The sequence below is a fragment of the Electrona antarctica genome (assembly GCF_951216825.1).
Source record: "Electrona antarctica genome assembly, chromosome: 19".
NCBI classification, from domain to species: Eukaryota; Metazoa; Chordata; class Actinopteri; order Myctophiformes; family Myctophidae; genus Electrona; species Electrona antarctica.
Genome location: NC_136800.1, coordinates 35,848,111 through 35,868,982, shown reverse-complemented (window position 1 = coordinate 35,868,982; position 20,872 = coordinate 35,848,111). Strand labels below are relative to the sequence as shown.

The following is a 20,872-nucleotide window of genomic DNA, read 5'->3' as shown; positions in this document are numbered from 1 at the left end:
TTGTTGGGACCAAAATGTTGGACGCACCAAACTGACTGACTGACATGGACATCCTTAGAGCTAATGGGGCTAACATATTTTCATTGAATCTAACCCTAACCCAGGGCAAATACATGGGGAGGGTCTCAAGAGGCAGAACTGGAAATAAAATGGTAAATGGTGCATTTATATAGCGCCTTTATCCAAGGCGCTTTACATAGATTGTGCATTACATTCACCCATTCACACACATTCATACACCGATGCCGGAGGAAACCATGCAAGGCACCAACCTGCACATCGGGAGCAATTAGGGGTTCAGTGTCTTGCTCAAGGATACTTCGACACTAACTCTGGGGACGGGAGCCTGGGTTCGAACTGGCAACCTTGCGGTTCCCATCCAGCCACTCTACCCCTGGGCCACCGCCGCCCAGAAATAGAGGAGTGATTCATTTAATGGCAGGAGAACAGGGCTGGCTTGGCTTTCAAACATGTGTCAAGTTTTAGAGGGCAACACGATGGGTAATGAATACACAAGCCTGGCAGGGCTGTTGAAATTGGCTCACACCGACACTAAACATGTCAGAGAGACATCAAAGAGCAGTGTCCTCATGCCTATGGGAGAACTACAAGGCCACAAGGTACGACTTGAGGTAGTCTAGGACAAGCTGGTAAACATAGTCAGTGAAGCCAATGGCGAGCATCCATCTATGAAGATATTCTTTATTCACACCAGCAACATGACATGTGGGACCTGTCTTGGGCCATTGGGGGATGGAACCTCAATGTTTTATGATGCCACAGTTTCTCTTATCCCAAAACCATACAATTGTCAGCGTAAAGGTTGATGCAAATGGACCGTAATGTTTTGGTTTCATTTTTACACTTGCATTCACCCTAGTGGCAACAAAGCAACAGGATAGAACAAGTATTATTCAATAGACGTTACCAACATGAAGCTACAAACTGGGCACATTGTGATTTCGTAGACTATTGAAAAAGTTTTGAAAGATTTTTGCGCTAATGACGTGTCAATGAAGTGTCAATCACATGTTTTTGTTTCACCACTTCCACTCCCCTTCTCTCCCCACAATTTATTTGCCGTAAAAGGAAGAAAAACATATTATTGTTATTAACCTGTTCCGTGTGTTATTTAATCTTAAAACTTTTTCATTTACCAGTATGGCTTGAGCAGCATGCAGTGACTCGACACCTCACCTGGTCATTTTGTAGCTTTGTCACCGCCCGCTATAGTGTAAACTGAACACAGCATCAAATTAAAACTGAGGTTTTACTGTGCACTGTAGTAAACTAGTTAACAGTTTAAGGGCCCCAGACGGAGGTCTCCGTCCTGTTAATTAGTACACTCTGATGCCCAGGACAGAGATTATTGATATCAAAACCGATCGCATCGCTCCACAGGCTAGGAGCGCTTGTTGTGCAACATCCGATGTTGTGTAACAGTGGGACGTCATCGAAATTGTTCCCCCCGTTTAGCCGACGAGAACGAAAATCTTAAAACGTCTAATTCTAAGAAAAGATCATGTGTTAGACGGCCCCCCGCTGTCCAGTCGCTAGTAGCGTTAGATTTAATCATACCTCCCGTTGTTGTCAATCGCCGTTTGACACACACACACACACTTTAAATTTTATGCTAAGCTGCACTAAGTAAAACATGATTTGTTGGCGTTGCGATTCTCCAGGGTGTTTTTTACAAGCTGCTCAGTTTGTCCTCTTAATGCCTCGGTGACCTCCACAGGTTACCTGTTGGTATTTTGGTCTCGTAAAAGTGTCGGCGCTGCAACGACGCCACTTTAAGGCCCCCGAGGCTCCATTCATAACCTCTGGGAGGAAGCAGGCCAACAAAGGCAGGAAACAATCGGGAAGATTGCTCTGTGAACTTCTGCGACAGCTTATTGTTCGACTTCCAATGGGAAGATGAACTTGGCGCCAGTAGTGGCCACGGCGTTGTGGGGGGCCAGGGCAGGACACTGGGGAAAGGGCTAAAGAGCAAGGTCAACATTGAGGTGTGCGCCCCCCATGGTGGCCACTGACCTGCCCCGCTGTCCACCAGAGCGTGTTTGTGTGTGTGGGGGGTGTTCACATCCCCGATTACACCACCGTGTTACTCTCCCGTTTCCTAGCAGCAACACTAAACAATAGCCGTCCGCTCCGTCTGCAAACATGCGCACACACACACGCACATGCAGGTGGGGGGGTATCTGTGTGATTTATATGCAGAGTGTCTGTGGCTGCAGTCATAGTTACATGTCCCCTACACATAAACACACACACACACACAAACACACAAACTCATGTCTTGTGATACGTGGTGACAGACGTTGTGACATTAGCCAAGAGACCAGTGGGGTCCAGGCAGGGACCCCCAGCGTTCCATGCGTGGTTTCTAAATTGACCCTTGCAGGTCTGTAACTCTGTCTGAGTGAATAACAAATGGAACCAAATGGACTCCAACGGGTCCATTTGGTTCCATTTGTATACTCTCAGAATCATGAGGGTCCTTGAAATGAAAACGTTTGATAACGACTGGCCAAGACCCTCCATATGAAGGGTGCGGATAATTCACCTGACCCGACTCACAATTCACAGCAGCTCTCCAGTTTTAACAGCCTGCATATAGCATAACAGCAGTTAGTGTACCACCCCCCCCCCCCCTTCACGCAGAGAGGCAGGCAGGCACACATACCACGGAGTGTGCAGTGCCAACCAATCAGTGGTTAGGGGTGGCTATACAAAATCCCATTCTATAACCCCACCGCCCGCTGTTACAGCTAATTAAATATGTACCAAATTTCGTAAACTCAAACACGTGCTGCAGTTTGCTCCAGCAACCTCCTCCTCCTCCTCTCAGCTGGGTGCCTAAATCTCCTCAGAGGACAGATAATAAATGAAGATCGTTTTAGAACGCGTGTAAAATACAAGCTGCCTGGGAAACCCGGGTTGGTTTAGAGCCTTTCTTGGGGCCTGGCGAGGTGCCCTGCGCTGGGAAGTCGCACTTGCTCCCAAGAAAGAGGACCAAATGGGATTACAAAACAAAAATAAAAGGTTGGTGAAGTGATTACACCATCGATGCGGACCACCTGTCCCAGGACAAATCTGATTCAACTCGATGTGACTCGATTTGCACAGAGAGCCGAGCAGATGAAGCACACCACTGCCATTACATAATGTGAGCAGAGTGTCCAAATCAAAAAGGTCTCAGTCGTCCTGACTGAGAACTTTCATTTCATGGAATTTAATTTCATTGAAAAAAAAAAAAAAAAATGCATGAAGCCTCCACCCGATTTAAAATGGGCCGTCCTCATTCAATGCAAGCGTTTTGAAGGCGGTCCAAGAGGTTTTTCCTCATCTGTTGCTCTTGTCTGCATCATTTCAAGTTGGGCTTGTTCCAAGACGAGGATAAAGAGAGAGACAGTATCTCAACCTGGGGGCCGAGGCCACACTCCATGTAATAAACATAAACATACACGGCAAAAACTGTAACCACTTTATTTCATACTTTGTAGTACGTTGGTGTCATGCGCTGTTCGTTAATTGCCAATCTGCAATCTTGCAACACGTTGGTCAGCTACTCAGCTTATACTGTAGATTGGCTATTTAAAAAAAGAAAAGAACATATTAGCCTATAATGGCATGCCCAAAATAGGGACACCAGGGTGGTTAAAGTGGATAATCATGGATTTAATCCTAGAATTAACACTTCATTTGGGTATACATGGGTACAAGGGTATACATGACACACGACATAGGCACAACTAAGCACAACACGATAATACCAGACGTAAAAATATAAATGTTATAAATGGTTATTTTGTCACTTTCAATGTCAAACATACATCATCCTCTATATGTCAAGTGACAAGGTTGACATGATACTGTTATACTAAAATGTTATGATGACATGTTCAGCTTCAAAATGACACAATAAACTTTATGACAACTGAAATAGTTGTTCTGTGTGTCCTAGTATGATCAAGTAGGCAAAATAATATGGAGATAGGCGGTTTCTGTCCGACAACAGAACAATAATGTAAATGCAGTAACATAGTGGGCCAGGCAAGACAGGTTGAAAAGAACCAAGGGCAGAAGAAAAAAAATAACTGGACATCAGCTGTTGACACCGGCATAACAATGTTACTAAAGGGTACTCTAAAGTGTTCTCTATTGTTCCATTCATAAGATTACACTCATCAATAGTTTTCATGCAGGTGTCAGGTCAACACTGGTTGTCATGACACCTGCATGGACATCATCATATGCCCAAATGAAGTGTTCTTTTTGACCTGAGATCAGATTCTAAAAATGTCTTCTACATCCTGACAGTTTTCTGAAAAAGCTATGTTTCTATGTCAGTCGTCAGTCATTTTTCAAAAATAGCAGACCTACAAGCTCATAGCGCGCCACTCGGTGGCGCGCTATGAGCTTGTAGATCTGCTATTTTTCAATAGCTAAAGCATAACATAATGCGAACACCAAAAGGGGATCCCGCCCAAAATGGGTTAATGAAACAAGGGAAAACATCTGTCAATCTGGTGTAACTTTCACTGATTACAAATTATGTAACTATTGTCATGAGTATCATTATAAAAAACAAACAAGAACCTAGTTTCATTCACAATTTTCGCCCAGAAACGAGCTGAAGAAGGAATATTGTTTCATCCACTATTTTCCGATATTGTATCTTTGCATCCATTCAAAAGCTGTGTGATACGGGCCAAATTTTCATGTCAGACTCAAAACTTCATATGAGCTAAAGCCAATAGTTTAAATATTATTCAGGTTGTTTTTACAGTGCATGTACAGTGGAAAAATTGAAACCCTAGAGGGGAACTCTTGATGTTAATTGAGTCACAAGCGATAAGTGTCAACTTCTACCCCGGCAGGAGGCACTAGGCAGGGTACGCTGACATCCTAACAAGCCTAACAGAGCCTGATCAAATGGCCATTATCTTTAGACTTTAGTGTCGGTGAAACTGAGTACTTCATTCAAAGTTCAGGCTAACAATAGTGTTAGTGTTAATGATTCTACTAAGTTGAATCACAATTACAACTTAGGTGCTTTTACATTTGATGGGGCTGGTTTTTTTTGTAGACTTTCAGAATCTTAGGTTCCAATTGAATTTGAATATTCAGAGATAAAAACAGAATACAAATGTTTATGAAGAATTATTATATATAATTATATTTGATATATGAACTATATCTTGACTTGTATCCCGATGTGGTTGTCTTATACTTTTAAATAAAGCTGAACATCATGTCTGAGGCATCCTTGCATTAGACAAATAATGAAATTAATTCAAAAGGAATTATTTGAATACAAACAGAACCTCATCCCACAAGGAACTACTTCAACAGGGAAGATAACACAAATACTTCACAAAATAATGACACTGCCAATGCCATTCATTTGCCAATATTTCGTAGACGTTATGGAGATACAGTTGGAGGCCATCGATATTGTCCTTTTCTTTTTGCTGAGGTTTGCGTGATCTGCGCAAAAGGACAGTTAACCCATTTTGGGCGGGAACCCCTTTTGGTGTTTTAAACATCGTTATAATTTAGCTATTGAAAAATAGCAGATCTACAAGCTCATAGCGCGCCACCGAGTGGCGCGCTACGAGCTTGTAGGTCTGCTATTTTTGAAAAATCGTGAAAATATTTATTTCAGAAAACTGGAGGATTTAGAAGGATTTTTTTAAATTTTGAGGTCAGGCCTAAATGGGTCAAATGATAAGGGACAATATCGGTGGCACCCAACTGTAGTGTGTGCATGTGTATGCAGTGAGTAAGAAAAATCAATCACTTTTGCCGGTAATGATCATCTCCTGCAACCACGTCTTGCCACTCTGCTAAACGGACAAACACAATTTAGTGCAAAAAAGGACGAGAGATTAGAGCAATGGCTCACTCTGAGGCTGAGGCGCTGAGCAGCTCCAATTACTCCTGGTTAGAGAAGTAGGGAAAGGAAATGGTTTGTGACTCCAAACACGGGAGCTAAGCCAAGCCTTATGGTGCAGCTCTGTTTTCTGCAGGTGTTCACTGACTGGTGCAGCTCTGTTTTCTGCAGGTGTTCACTGACTGCACAGACTACAGAGGAACAAGTATGACCCACAGTCACCTCTGGCAGCACTCTCTGCAACAGGGAATGCACCGCCGATACCGTTTTCTCACTGCCAGTCAATAACCGTTTCCGTCCGTAGGACATAGCCACACGTCCTAGGGAATCCAATCGAGGGATGCATTGGACGTGTGTACACGACGTCCTAGCGCATCCTCAATGAATTTTTTTTTTTTTTTTTTTTTTTTCCCAGTCGGACACTCGGCCACCGTCCTTCGCTTTTCAGTCATATTAGCTTACCGTTCACTTAGCTGTTTATTTCTGCTGCGGCAGAAAGAATGCCTCGTCTCTCCTAATCCAGGGCACTCTCCGTGGTTTTGATCTGATGGATATACTAAGCTTCATTTCTGACTTCAACATGCCTCTCGTTCAAAATAGGAACGCTTTTTGGATCATGTATCATATTAAATTAAATCGGCATGGTAAGCTAGCAAAAGATTTTTTTCCAGATTGTTTCCGGGGGGGGGGCACCCCAGAGCTTCTATTTTGAAGGAATCCCGGCACTGTGTTAATGTGGATGTTTACTATAATCTCTCAATAACAGATTCCGAGCTGCGCTACTGAATCTGTCGGCAGGGGCATTCAGAACGTTTATACATTGTTGTTTGTGGGAATGAAAACATAGGCGCTGTGGGTCCTGCCTACAGTATATATGTGAGTATCAGGTTTGTTTATGGTTATGTCTGAGGCAAAGTGACTTACCCGTGGTCCGCCCGCTGGCCCTCCCATTAGCCAATTTTAATAAAGGATTGGTGTGTCATTGTGTGTGTGTGTGTGTGTGTGTGTGTGTGTGTGTGTGTGTGTGTGTGTACAAACTACAAACTACAGAGATGGGACTGAGCACTGAATGCCTCGCACTCTGTTCTGTGGTTCGAGCTAGGGCTTAACAGGTCTTTTCATGCTTTAGTGAAACTAGGCCAAAAACCACAGGCCCCAGACCACAAGACCACAGGCCCTGCCTGTGTCGACTGCAGCCCATGATTGGGAGATCAGCGCTTGCCTGTCGGCTTCTGGTCTTCGTTCTTTGTATGAGGGAATGGCACACGTATGACGTTAACTCAATTCAGAGCCATCTCTGCTACTTTAGACCACTTCCTCCATAACATTTTCACCACAACTTGACAACAGCTCCACTGGGTCTACAGTCTACACTACAGATCTATTCAGCAGATCTATTAAACAACAAATACGAGCAAGAAATCACAAGTATGGTCATTAGTTAAATAAATAAATACAGCGCTGTAAGGGAACGAGTGTGTGCTACACAGGTCCACGGTAGCTCAACAGAAACTGGCTGCTTGCAACTGTCACAACAAATTCAAGCACTTCAACACAAAAATAAGTACTTGAGAAAGCAGATCTGCACAATGGAGAAACTGGTTCAAAAGAGCAGTTACATGAGGTGTTGCATAACGGTGCAAGCCAAGGGGTTCAGACGGCACCCATACGCAAAAATTCTTGTCAGTGCTCAAACTTGAACTCATTGGCGCTGTGAAAATGGGTGGGCTTGTCATTTTAAAACAATAGGCACAGAGAAGAACGATCTGTTTCCCAGGAATATGTCTTGGGGGCTATCATTACATTTGTCATTATCTGTCATTATCATCTATCTCACCCAGAAATCTTCACAGATCACAAAATAATACAAACTGTCCGCTGAGTGGAAAACAGACCATCACAGCCTCACTGGCGAGGTGTTGCATCATATTCAAAGAGTATAGTTCAAACTGCTTTAACACAAATGTTGGCTTACTTTACTAAACTTAAGCACATGTCTTGGCTCCGACATTTCAACACCAAGAGAGACACGTTACAAACAAGGCAAAAGATGCCTCTAATATTGCAAGTCTGGGTGTGTGCTTTGTTCGTTTATTTTGCCCAATTTGAGAATTATTGGACTAAATTCTCCAAACTGTCTGTTGCCATTTCAAATCAGGCCCACAAGTGACAAAGATGTTGGGTTACACTTCATTAAATGCATTGTAGCTTTAGAGATTGAGACCAATAAAATAGTTGATAGGAATTAAAATATTTTGTCTATGTGGTGCATTTTGGGGTTTACGGTAATTGTCTCGTCTTTAAATGTTTTCTTTAAATACGACTTACTTCTTTGACAGTGTCTCTGCGTCCAGCACCGCTCGCTCCAGTGTCCGTTGATGGTGGTCGTCAGACAGGTGGTCTTTCCTCTGGCTGCCCCGGGGCAAACATCTCCGCACTCCCGGTCATTCTTGTTGGCCACTATGTAGTTGTCTTCCACTGTATCCAGGATCTTGGACCAGTCCAATGTCGACAGGTAGCAGAGGTCCGGGTTCTTCTCAATTCTCACTGCTCCCCGGGTGATGTTCATCAGGCTGTGGAGACCGATCTCGTTTAGCTGGAGCATCTCAAACATCACCAGGGCGTAGTTGAAAAACAGATTGTTTCCCCGGATGACGGTCAGATTAGGGAAGAGGTCACTGAGTGTCTCCAAGCCGTAGACCCTGAAGAGCAGCAGGTAGTCGGTGACGACGTGCAGCTTGGGGAAGCTGAGGCCGCGGAAGTCTTCTGGCTTTGTCTTGAACATGAGCAGGATCTTCAAATGGCCTTCGATAACCGTGCAGTTCACCAGTAACTGGAGGTTGGTCACATTGTTACGGATATCCTTGCTCGGGCATACTGCAGAAGAAATAGGAAGGAGGAGGGAGAGCAGAGAGAGCGTTACAAACAGGAAATATCTTTTAAAGACTGGTTTCTTTCATGCATGGAGTAAAAAGATCTCATAAGGAACATGGAAATCAACAAGATTAAGCCACTGTAATTGCTAGTTAGGCTCCACAACTAATAGTCGGGATTTTCTCAGTTTACACTAGGTCTAAAGGAAAACAAACACAAATACCGTTCATTCCTCTTTGGAACAACTGAGCACTTTCATTCCGAATATCGTAAGGCTGGCCTAAAAACCTGGGTGTGAAAGGTTAGACTGTACTGTAGAACTTCTGTTCCTCAAACAAACACTGTGTTCTATTGTGTTTTCATTTTCTTCTGACACTATCTCAAACCAAAATGAAAACAGTTATAAGTTAGTATTTATCTTGTCCAGACAACCACTGATTGTAACAGCAGACCAGATGACCAGATGATGATAAAGCTACATGACACAAGACTTCTGTGCTGCAGCCATCAATTGGAAGGCCAGTTTTAAGGGAAGCTAAAGATGGAAAAAAAAAATAGACCACACTTGGTATTGAGAGGGCATATTCACTGAAAAATATGTGGTTATGTCTCCATCTGTGATGAAAACCAGGCGCTTTTTGCTGACATTTTGTTTAGCAACCACATATCTGGCTGCTACCCCTGTTTAAATGTGGAGAGCCACCACCAGTGTCAAGTTTTGCTCATCACAGGCTGCTCCTATGTGGTTTGTATCACTGCCCCTGTAACTTCACACCATTAATAACACTGGCTAATGTATTAAAGATATGCTTCTGTAGGGGGCCCATTGGAGTGCTCAGGGTCATGGATCGCATTAGTATGTAGCAGGTTTGCGGCATTTCCTGCCATGACCTAGACACATGATCCTGTTCAAAGAAAGAAATGTCACAACTACGCCACTCTGCAGACTGCCCACATTTTTTCCATCTCAACTCTTTCCAACTGTTATAATAAAGGGGGTAGATGCACAGGCCTGGAGCACTTTATTCTTCCACACCTACAGTTAAAAGTATACAGAGATGTTGCCGCCTATAGACTATTCTTTGTAAACTATTATCAGTGAGTTCAACAAGTAGTCTTTATCCATGGAGTGCTTTTTGCAGATAAAACCAAAATCACACTTGTGTGAAATGAGGGGCGCTCTTTATCATCATACATCACATGCTCAGCCAATCAAATCAATCAAACTGTGGTACACACAAACACACAAAGCTGGGCCCCTCAAAAAGGTTGACCGTAATGAGGCCTAACTCCCCAACACACTTGAATCGCGGATATTAACCAGGCTCTTTCAAGGAGATGCCTTTTGTGTGACATAACCATGAAAACTAAAAAATAAACATTTTCTTTTACAGGTGCAGTGTAACAACATTCCAGGCCCCATTTCACAGTCCACACATCATGGGTGCATTTGGAGAAGTGCTGTCTGCAGTAAATACTAGATACTAGACTCCGAATTATTGCTAACAGTCTGATACGGACATAGTCTGATCATATACAATGAAAGAAACAAAGTGGGTCAATCAATGTGCTGCTCGGCTCATTAGCTATCCGTCTATTTCTTTAACCCATTTTGGGGGCGGGAACCCCTTTTGGTGTTAGCATTATGTTATGCTTTAGCTATTGAAATAGCAGACCTACGAGCTTGTAGGTCTGCTATTTTTGAAAAATCGAAGAACGACTGACATAGAAACATAGCTTTTTCAGAAAACTGTCAGGATGTAGACGACATTTTTAGAATCTGATCTCAGGTCAAAATGGGATAATGAAGCTACAGACCGGAGTATGCCGTGCTTAAGCACTGAATCACATTTTGAAAAACACAGATTGGTCGCACGTTCAATGCAAGAATACCATAGTATTAAAGTTCTTGGTTGATATAATGGCCAATTCTTACGAAGGCAGCAGCCCATGCTGGCATACTGTATATATATATGGGAATCCCTGCAACCACCATCAAGTGCCATCCATGCACCTCAGACGAACCGCTCAGCCATGTGGAGAAGTGGTATAACAGCACAGCACACGCCTCTTTATGGTAACAGGTCATTTTACACCTCATGTTGCATAACAGTACGGGGGCAACCGGCACACCCAGTGTCCCATCACTATGTGTGCTCTGTGATGACAAACAACAACCTTTCACACCGTGACCTTTATAGCCAGAGGGAGGGGAAAAGAAGATTGCAGACTTGCATACTAAAACAAGTGCTTTGAGCCCAATTTAAAATACAAGCCAGATTCTCTCAAATTAAGCTTTCAGCTTCAGATTTAAATGGTTAAGATTTTTTTTTTTTTTAAAAAGGTAAAAAAAAAAACATTCTACAACTCCTCATTTGGGCTGGTGCATAGTACAGTCACAGCCAGGGAGCGTATAGCGCAATCACAACACAAGCACGACTGGAATCCCGGCAAAAACCTGTAATTTCAACACATCCTACTCAAAATGAAATGCTTCCCCTTGAGCATGGAGTTTGCCGGGGCACTGCGAAGAGAGTCTGGCCTACTGGAGCCCTGGATCCATTAATCAAGAGGACTCAACCTCTGACAGCACATTTGTCTCATAAAGCCTAATTTAAAGCCTGCTGCATCGCACGACAGTGTCACTCACTGGAAATCTGTTATTCTCATCAAGCGACACTATCACCGCTGTGCAATTCGATTACAGTAAGTATAACTGAACATATTAAGCCCAAAATCCCTATTGTGCATGTCATTAGAGGTGAAATTTGTTTTCAATTGTTTTCTAAATAGTAGCAGACCTACAAGTTCACAACACATCGCATTTTCGCAATGTGAGCTTGTAGACCGGCTATTTTCCCATAATATAAATAGGGCTACGTTGCTGTCTCTCACTCACATGTATTATTTCTCTTATGCTTGCACACTCTCACTTGAACACAATACACAAAGACACAGAAATACTGCATGTAGAGACATGCGGCACACACACACACAGGCCTAATAAAGGAGGAGACCAGACCGGAAGTGTGAGAACATGTGGTAGACTAGGCCAGGAGATCCTGGCAGTAAGCTGAACCAGAGCAGAGACAAGAGTACTGAGTGACCCCACCGAGACGGCAGCACATCACAGGGCAGCGGGTCCAGCCTCCAATCAGTGTACACTTTCAGCCAGGCCAGTATTTTTAGCAACACATTCCCAATTGAGAATCTATTACACTCTGTCCCAACGCCGTACCCAATAGTGGTTACTAGCATTGGAAACTGGAACACTGCAGGCCCTGGTGTGTACGTGAGGAATTCTAGAGCAACAGAGAGCGAGAGGACGGCAAAGGAATGACAAGGCTGACTGGCTTCTCCTGCATGTGCTCATTATGATCTAAGTTCCCACTTTTCTTTAGGTGGTACGACTGTATGGTACGTCCGCAAAATAATCTACTATATACTCAGCTCAAACTTTGTTTTCTTTGTTGGAGAGTACAGCCCACATGCAATAAACATACTTATGATATGGTAGTGAGATAACACAGTTAATCCGAAACAAGCCACACGCTGTGTAGACTTTAAGCACTTCCAATAGAGGTAAAAAACTAAACAAAAACAAAAAACAGTTGGTGGACGTCACAGGCAAACAGGGTTTCCATGGTTACCGGGCTGGCTACTCTTTATTAGCTTGCAGAACATGGACTTCTCCAAGTCAGATCTAGCACAGTCTGCAGATTGCAGAGTGCCAATTAGAATCACAGGGAGAGCAGATTTCCATTGACCAATAATATCAGCAACTCTCTCTCCAGAGACGCACTTGACAGGCCAGGAAAAAAAAAAGAATGTGGAGGATATGGGCTTTCACGATATATTGTGCCAAAGAAAATAAGGCAATATTAAAAAGAGACAAGATTTATTGTCAAGATGAAAGACTGCATCATGATTTATTTTATTTCGCTTAGTGAAAGTTGTAGCGGTGCATAATGGTGAGTGATATGACATTTAAGCTTAGAAGCTTACCATAAACACAGTACAGTACATAAGTTATTAACTTATTATCACTGTCTTCCATCCTATTCCAAGGGAGAAAATTAAACAGACTCTTCACTTCAGTTTGGTGTGAGGGGAGGGGCTATGAGGGATTTGTCTGTCTGACTGTCAGTGTCACAACTGTCACCTGCAGCTTGAGTATTTAATATCTACTAGAAAATGTTCAATTCAATGTAATAGCCTTGCCTACGCACATATTAAGACCCAGGCATAAAAGACAGAAGCATAAGATTTAACTGCAGTTCATTTGCCTACTTCTTTAGGTGGTAAAATGTCCAAATAAGCAAAATCATTGCATTTTTCGCAGATGATTTAAGCCTAAACTAATCTAAGGGGCAATTCACACTATGGTCCCGGGTTCGGACTCGGGACCACTTGTCAGATGTTGTGGTAATGTGAATGATGCGTACCGTTCCCGGGAGCGGATCGCCCAACCGCCCCCGAGACCGCATGGGGGGCGGGTCTCTGGACCGTTGAAGTGTATTCAGCGCGACGCGTTGTGAGCTTGCAGATCTGCTATGTTGAATCTGCTATACGCGCAGCACCGCAGTACGCGCTGATCTTGGACTACACGAACTTGGACTACAAAATAATAATAATGCTAAAGTAGAATCCATTAAACTAATATCAAACACGACACTGGAGCACAGAACTGACTGACACAGTGAATAGTAGGCAGGCTGACAGTGAAGTAATATAACGGCAAAGACCCAAAAGAGGCAATGCAATGTGTCTGGATTTATTTGAGACAATGTGGCAGAGTTGATGGTCAGTGTCCGGGCGCACCAGCCATCAAGCACACCACCATCTGGAGGATCAAAGTGTGTTATGCAAATATAACTAAACTTGGTAATCTAAGACGAGATGACTCAGAGGTTAGTGAGATTTATGCAGTATCGATTGATTGTTTATTTTTCCAGTGTCTATCTGACCTTACAGCCGATAGTGAGAACTGCTTCCCTTGTTTAATTGTATTCCTTCTTCTGTGCAAAGGACTTTGTAACTTTGATTTGAAAAAACTGTTACAAATAAAGTGTATTAAATGTAGTATTAACTCAGATTCCGCCACAGCACTGATATGGGGAGTTTGTGTGAAATGAGTGCAGCGATGTAAATAGGTTTTCAATGTAATGAGTCCCGGGATGCAGGGATGGTCTTTTAGATGAGTCCCAGGGACATTTTATGAGTCCCACTTCATCATATTTTGCCATTTTTACAAATTGCAGCATTTAACTCCCATTTCATTTTATATGGTTATAATGTGGTTATATTCATGTAGAAAACAGAAGAAGAAATTATTATTATAACTAAAGCTAGCAAAATAAACTCGAATAAAAAACAGTAAAGTAGTACAGTAGTGCATCCCGTGGATGCAGAGGTCGTTGTTTTATTGCGTCCCTTAACTATAAACTGCATTTTAATCTCTGTGAGTGTATCATGACATCCTTAATGGGGATCCATTATCAATCATTTAAAACCAAGCACCCCAAACATGGAACAACATGCTTCACTGGCTATAACTGCCACTTTAATGGATCTTTTCCCATCAATAAAACATAATGATATTAATTAGCGACCTATAAGAGAGATCAAAATCAAAGCTGGTCCTAAATTTTATCCAAAAGGTTAAAAAATAAAAATTCTCCACAGAGGTTTTGAACACAGAATTCAAGCTGGCTGCATTACTCAGCATTCTTACTTATATTTTTTCAGCATTATGAAATGCAAACACATCAATCTCCATAAAAGCGCCATAGGTGTAAAGTTCCTGCTCACCGCAGTGGACATTGGGGTTTCCTCTGTGGTGCCCCTGTCTTGGCCAAGCCCTCCAATGACCATATTTGCCAATGTTCACAATAGGGGTAGGCAGTAAAGTACACAAAGGGGGAATTGGCAATTACTAAAACTGGAGAAGGGAAAAAAAATAAAAATTGATCAAAATGACTCTATCCCACTTTCTGAGGAGCTCTGCTTGCCCGTTTAGCCGGCCTAAACATGGGCTCCATCGATACTTTCTGTACAACAGCACGGCAATCAGGAACTCAATCTTGTGACGGAGGCAGGCAGGTAGGGGGTGTGCTGCTTGTCGGTAGACTGGCCGTGCTGAACATGCATGAACACAAACACTCTACTCTTGCGACACTTCCCTTTTCAAGGTTCCACTGGTGTGTTGTTTTCCAACCTAGGCTCCAACCAACCACAATCTGCAGAATGCCGAGGTCACTGAGGAACACGCTCGCCGTTACGGCTGTGATGTAATCCCTGATGTAAGCGGTTGTAAAAGCTAATCGTTGATTCGTCCATCAGCATATTGTGAAGTGTAAACAATCAAACATGAAACATTTATTTAGTACTTTCGTTTTATTGATCTTCTGTAAAATAATGCTAGGATGAGAGGATACCAGGGAAGGCGTGCCGTTGATATTTTGTCTACAATTAATTAACCACCATCTTTATTCAAGGTTGTTTTTTGTAATGGGACACTCGATACACATAACCCTGCAACTTTGAATGACTGGGAATTGTACTGTAATTGTATTGAACATTGAGTGGTTACTGCCTGCCTGGTTATATCATTTCTTGAAAAGCAAAGGCTTAGTTAAAAGTGTTGGGAGATGTGACTTCAGGGATGTAAATATCTGGGAATAGTGTCGAAACCATGTTGAATTGTATAGGCTATCCTATATAGGGCTTTTAGTTTGAAACTAAAGTTGGGTGGTGGAGAATGAGGTTATCACAAACTAATTAAGGTATAGAGTAAAAGACCTATGGGGGGGAAAAAAGACTAAGCAAAAGCTTTGTTAAAAAGGTATGTCGACTGTTGTGGATGCAATAATGCTCATGTAAGCGGTGTAAAATCTATTTTATCTAAACTAATGCATATTATCTAAATGTGTTTGCTCTGACATCACAAGCATAGAATAATGATACAGGTGATACAATCTCTCAGACTTTTGACGGTCAATTTTGTTTTTACAAATATGTTAATGTTAATCAAACTTTTACTTTTTTCCCCCGTTGTTGTTGATGATGCAATAACATAATCTTGTTGAATGTTTTGCTTAGTGCAAGTCACTCTGCAGCACTAGCCACATGTGACACCGATGTGGATGGTGTGGAAGACCACTCTCAAAATAAAACCAGAGACTGCAAAACCACAATTTTGCCTCCAGGCGTATGACTCAATGCCCTGTGAAGATACGGCTCCCTCGAGATCATTTGGTGATTCACCTGTCTGTCCATCAGCTGCTCTCATCTCCACATTTCCCTCGCCCAACACGGATGGAAAGGGTATGACTTTTATCATTCGACTCGTTTCATGGGCGTATCATTCGTCATTAAATTGTCATCTCACATTGGTTTGGTGATGTCATGTGTTGCTTTATCCTAAGGCAGCCGAATATTACTGCAAAATTCTGATGTAATTTGTTGTACGTCAATTAACAACAATAACCAATGTACACGGTTGACTAATTTTGCAGAATATTTGGCTATTATGACATGCACGGAATAGAGACACTAGGATGTGGTGAGTTGAATCAAGACTCAGATTTACATTATATGCCATGCAATACAGCATATGCCATATAATATAGATAGAATAACAGGTTTAGTCTCGCGCCCTCTGTGTTGGTTATGTTGCTTCCAGTTTATTGAAAATGTTGGGCGCATATTGGCCATTGTTGAGGTCAGGAAAGGCCACTGTTGATAATTACCTCCAAAGTGTGAGAGCACAATAACACGGGCATTTCCTTTCACAAGGGGCATCGGTGTTCATTTTTGCTGTTGCTTCACACCAAGAAGAAGACCTATTTAACCACAAGCCAGTTGTAAGTTGTGTCATCACATTTAATCCCGCAACCTTATCCTCCTCGCTTGCTTGCCGCTTGGGTGACACATGTGACAAAGGGGATGTCTGTTAACATGTAGCTGCATCGTAACTGAAATTTATGAGCAAGATAGGCTACCGGTTTGACAACATGACCGCTTGAGAGGAGAAACGCGACCTGAAGTGAACTGAGCTCTCCCACTGGCACAATGGCAGCCGGGGCCAGAGATTCAAACACACATAAGTGTTCAGTTAACTCGGAGAGTGTAGCACTCAGGAATTTGCAGTGCGCACTGTGCACACATGCATCACAACAGAGGCTGTGGAATTATGTGAAACGTATAGTTATAGCGCAACACACACACATACTGTACTAGTCCAATAAGGAGAAATGATCTCAGCGGTGAACTTCTTTCTGATGCTGACATCAATCTGAAATCAAATTATATAGGCTACACTGGTAATGTCAAGCTGCATTTAGCTAGCAAAACCTTTCCTTTCAGCTGAGTTGGACTGCTGCAAAGAAGTAAAATAAATAAAGAGAATTCCCTGACTTCGACACTGGTCAGACAAGCTTATGAAACCCGCCAGTGTGAGGCCTCAGTTGCACTCTTCCCTTACGTGGTTCACTCTCTAGTCTGAGAGGAGCAAGAAGGGGGGCCCCAGCGGTACAATTACACAACTTGTTTATGATGTATGCATTTAGAATCTCACGCAGAACACTGATTTGAGGACATTGCCTCAGTTTCCCCTCTCTCCGTTTTTTTATAAACGGCGAGGTCCACCGTTTATATTCGTTCTTCAGGGATTGTTTTAAATCCATTAATATTAATAACAATATTAGGGTTGTAGCCCTTTGAGAGAGCTGGGTTAAGCACAGAATGTGAAGTAGCCTACAGACTTCAAACATAGCACAAAAGAGTGGCCATTCTTGTTAATCTGGCTGGAAAACAAATATAAGCTAACTGTGCAGTTACTTCAGAATTATCCTGCAAAATAAGATAAATCTTTACACTACAGACTAAAGACAGACCAAAAGTAATTCAAGCCCCATAATGATAATACCCTTGCCAAGAGCATTGCTCTCAGAGAAGAGTATGCAGTGCACCATGCAGTATGTCTCAGTCCACAGTGTCGTTTCCAAGATCAAAAGTGGTATTCAATTTAGAAATAATGAAAAATGTTAAATAAGTGCAGGATAAGCATGGTCATATTTTTCTAATGAATGAATTTACTCCCCACACAAACTAAACATTACTAACATTGCCAATGTTTGAGGCATTTTACTATATATTATACACAGCATTTAATTTAACTATGTCATAAAGTCCAAATTGTTCAGAAAATGCATCAGGGTGGAAAGGCTGTCAATTATGAACTTTGAATTATCTTTCATCTGTAAAATCTCTAGTAACCCTCAATCATATGCTGTGATAAATGGTGTCGCCTACTACTCGGTATATGGGACAGTAGGTCGAATTGTGATATCAAACATCACTATGTAGTGTGTCTTTCCTGGTCCAAAACTGGACCATATAATTATCTGCAGAATGTTTATTTTAAACCACTGGAACCCCAACGTGGAATCTGTGGACGACCAGGGGTCTTTGATGGGGGCTCCAGGGTTAACTGACCAAATTGACCCTTAGTACAGGCGGTGTCCCCGAGAGTGCATAAGTACATACATCCATTTCTACACTCTTAATATGATTTTGTGTGTATGTAGATCGGGGTTCCACAGAAAATAAAAGGATCGGCATTGATGCTGCCACGCAGCAATAAATCTCGTTCTTGGCAGCAATGATGGCTATAATTTGTTCATTCTCAGCGCAGCACTTCAGGACAACACATTTTGTTTACAGTTCTCGTGGAGCCAAACAGCCGATAAGTGACAACCTTTGTCCCTTGACTCCCTTCAGACCTTCAACACATCGCTACTGCTGCCTGCCTATACCTGCCATTTTTGTTATTATGAGACAGCTGTCAATCCCGTTATTCTAGTTGAAATGTACATAATGTGACACTGACACAAGTGGTGTTTGTTGATCAATACTTACTCTCTCCGGCCGTTTGGTGACTGATACACACAATGAAGACACTGGTCACAAAAACCACAAAGCAAGTCCGGAGCCACATATTGACTCAGGTTAAGTCAATAACATCCAACAGCCCCTCTGCGGAGCTGGTTGCGAATAATCCTTGTGATCGCACTTCAAACTGGCCAAAGAAATGGTTCCAGGGGATGCGATGGGTTTTATGTGTACTTCACGCAGCACGAACCAACAGGTAAACAAAAATATAAACACATCATCCTCGGAAAATGGGCGGAGGGAAGGAAGCAGGAGAGAGTCCAACGTGTTCAGCAGTCAGTCAGATGGCTAACGTTAGCCACGTCATGGCTAATTGCTGTCGGGTGGAAATTCACCACCAGCATTCATTCATTTCATTAATTCATTCACTCCCATCGGATATGAATATTCAGTCATGTGTTCGTTCCTGGTTAGATGCATCGGTGCGCTGTTCAAATGAGACAGAGACAAAAGGAGAAGTCATATGCGACCGACGCGACCTGCTGCTGGGGAGCAGAACAGGCCACAGCGCAAGTTTTGTTGTTGTATTTGCAGTACTAGCTTACTTGCAAGTTCAATAACATGTCGGTTTAATATATCACGAACGTGTCAGTTAAGGTCCTCGCGTGTCCTCTTTGTGCAGTGTCGGGTTGTTTGCAATGAAGATGTGCAGACAGAGACGACCACCATGCCAGTTCGCTGATCCGAGCCGAGGGTCGTGGCAGGCAGCGTGGCGTAGTAAACTCACTGCGTTTCACTCACACACACACACACAGACAGCATGAAAATGCAAACCCCGTCAATAAACCAAGAACAAGAAGCACATTTCTCTTGTAGCTCATGGATGGTCTTGATCTGATAGCAGCGCTCTGGTGAAGCGCAGAGACACGGCTCCAAAACAAACTCTTGTACGTGGAGTCTTCAAGGCTGCTGTGATTTGAATGAGTGTTGTTCTTCTGTCATCATACTTCGTCGTGGCTGATCATCATCAGCTCTCTGTCGATGTGGGAAACCAATCCAACTGCGCTGCTGCTCCGAGGGTTTCATGCGACACTTTCGCAATAAACGTGAACGATTGTTTTAATGGGAAAATATTCCATATTCCAAGTTTGAAACGTAGGCTTTTTCTGTTCCCCCACTAGAGGTAGATTATGCAGTCTCCATGCAAGTCCCCATAAGGATCCCCTTCTTCCCTCAGTTCCCTGCTTCTCCTCCGCCAGTAAACAAACCTGCCAGTGAGCCAGATCATGGGGTGGAGGGAAAACACGGAATGGATTTTCTTGGATTTGCACAGCAAGTAGTTGAAGAAAGTTACTTACTGCAACCGCAGTGAGTTTGTTTTGCAATTTGCATGACGGTCTTCAGTAGGAATTAGGGAAAGCATCTCTGTGGTCAGTGGTCACATAATACTATTTCATTATATGTCACATGACACATAATGAAAAAGGTGTGTGTGTGTGTGTGTGTGTGTGTGTGTGTGTGTGTGTGTGTGTGTGTGTGTGTGTGTGTGCGCGCGCGTGCGTGCGTGCGGCTGCTGTGAAAAACAATCTCTTGAAAAGCTAACATTTTCAAGACTGCCTTTTTAACATTGATTGATTGATTGATTGAAGTTAACAGTTTGCAGAATTACAGTACATTTCAAGCACAACTCAATACAAAAACTGAACCTGTGAGTGGACAACACCATAAGCATTACACTTGTTTACAAGAGGGTCCACCGTTTTCAATTCATCATAACATTTAGAGACATACAAATATGTCTATATAGCCAAAAACAGGAAATCATCAAGGAGCAAGGAGGTAAAAGGGGGAAAACATATACAGTGAGGGAAAAGGGGTGGGTGGGGGATTCAGATTTTACGGGGGCCACGGGCCAGTTTCGAATTGCAGCCGTCCCCTTTGAGAGCGGTTTTGAAGGAGTCAAGGGATTCACATGTCTTAATGACAGTTGGTAGGGTGTTCCACATTTTTGTGGCATAGGAGCGAAATTAATTTAGTCCCTTGTTTGTGCCGAATCTGGGTTACACATGGTTTGTTGAACTCCCTCTGGTGTTGTGGGTGTGGACTTCATTGACATTAAGGAAGTATTTAGACAGGTACATGGGTATCTTGGTGGTGTATCGAATCATGTGGACCAGACCCATTGCAAGATGCTGTACTCTGTCG

The 20,872-nt window shown here is 42.7% G+C and overlaps 1 protein-coding gene across 1 annotated transcript in view; it reads right to left on the bottom strand.

Moving 5' to 3' along the window:
• Nucleotides 1-20,099, bottom strand: part of insra (insulin receptor a) — a 71,153-nt gene extending 51,054 nt beyond the window's left edge. Inside the window, exons 1-2 of the mRNA XM_079530457.1 lie at nucleotides 18,695-20,099; nucleotides 8,228-8,776 (exon numbers count right to left, since the gene is read on the bottom strand). Coding sequence (XP_079386583.1) covers nucleotides 8,228-8,776; nucleotides 18,695-18,773 — 628 coding nt within the window. The 5' untranslated portion in view covers nucleotides 18,774-20,099. The remainder of the gene's footprint in view (nucleotides 1-8,227; nucleotides 8,777-18,694) is intronic.
• Nucleotides 20,100-20,872: the final 773 nt, after the last annotated feature.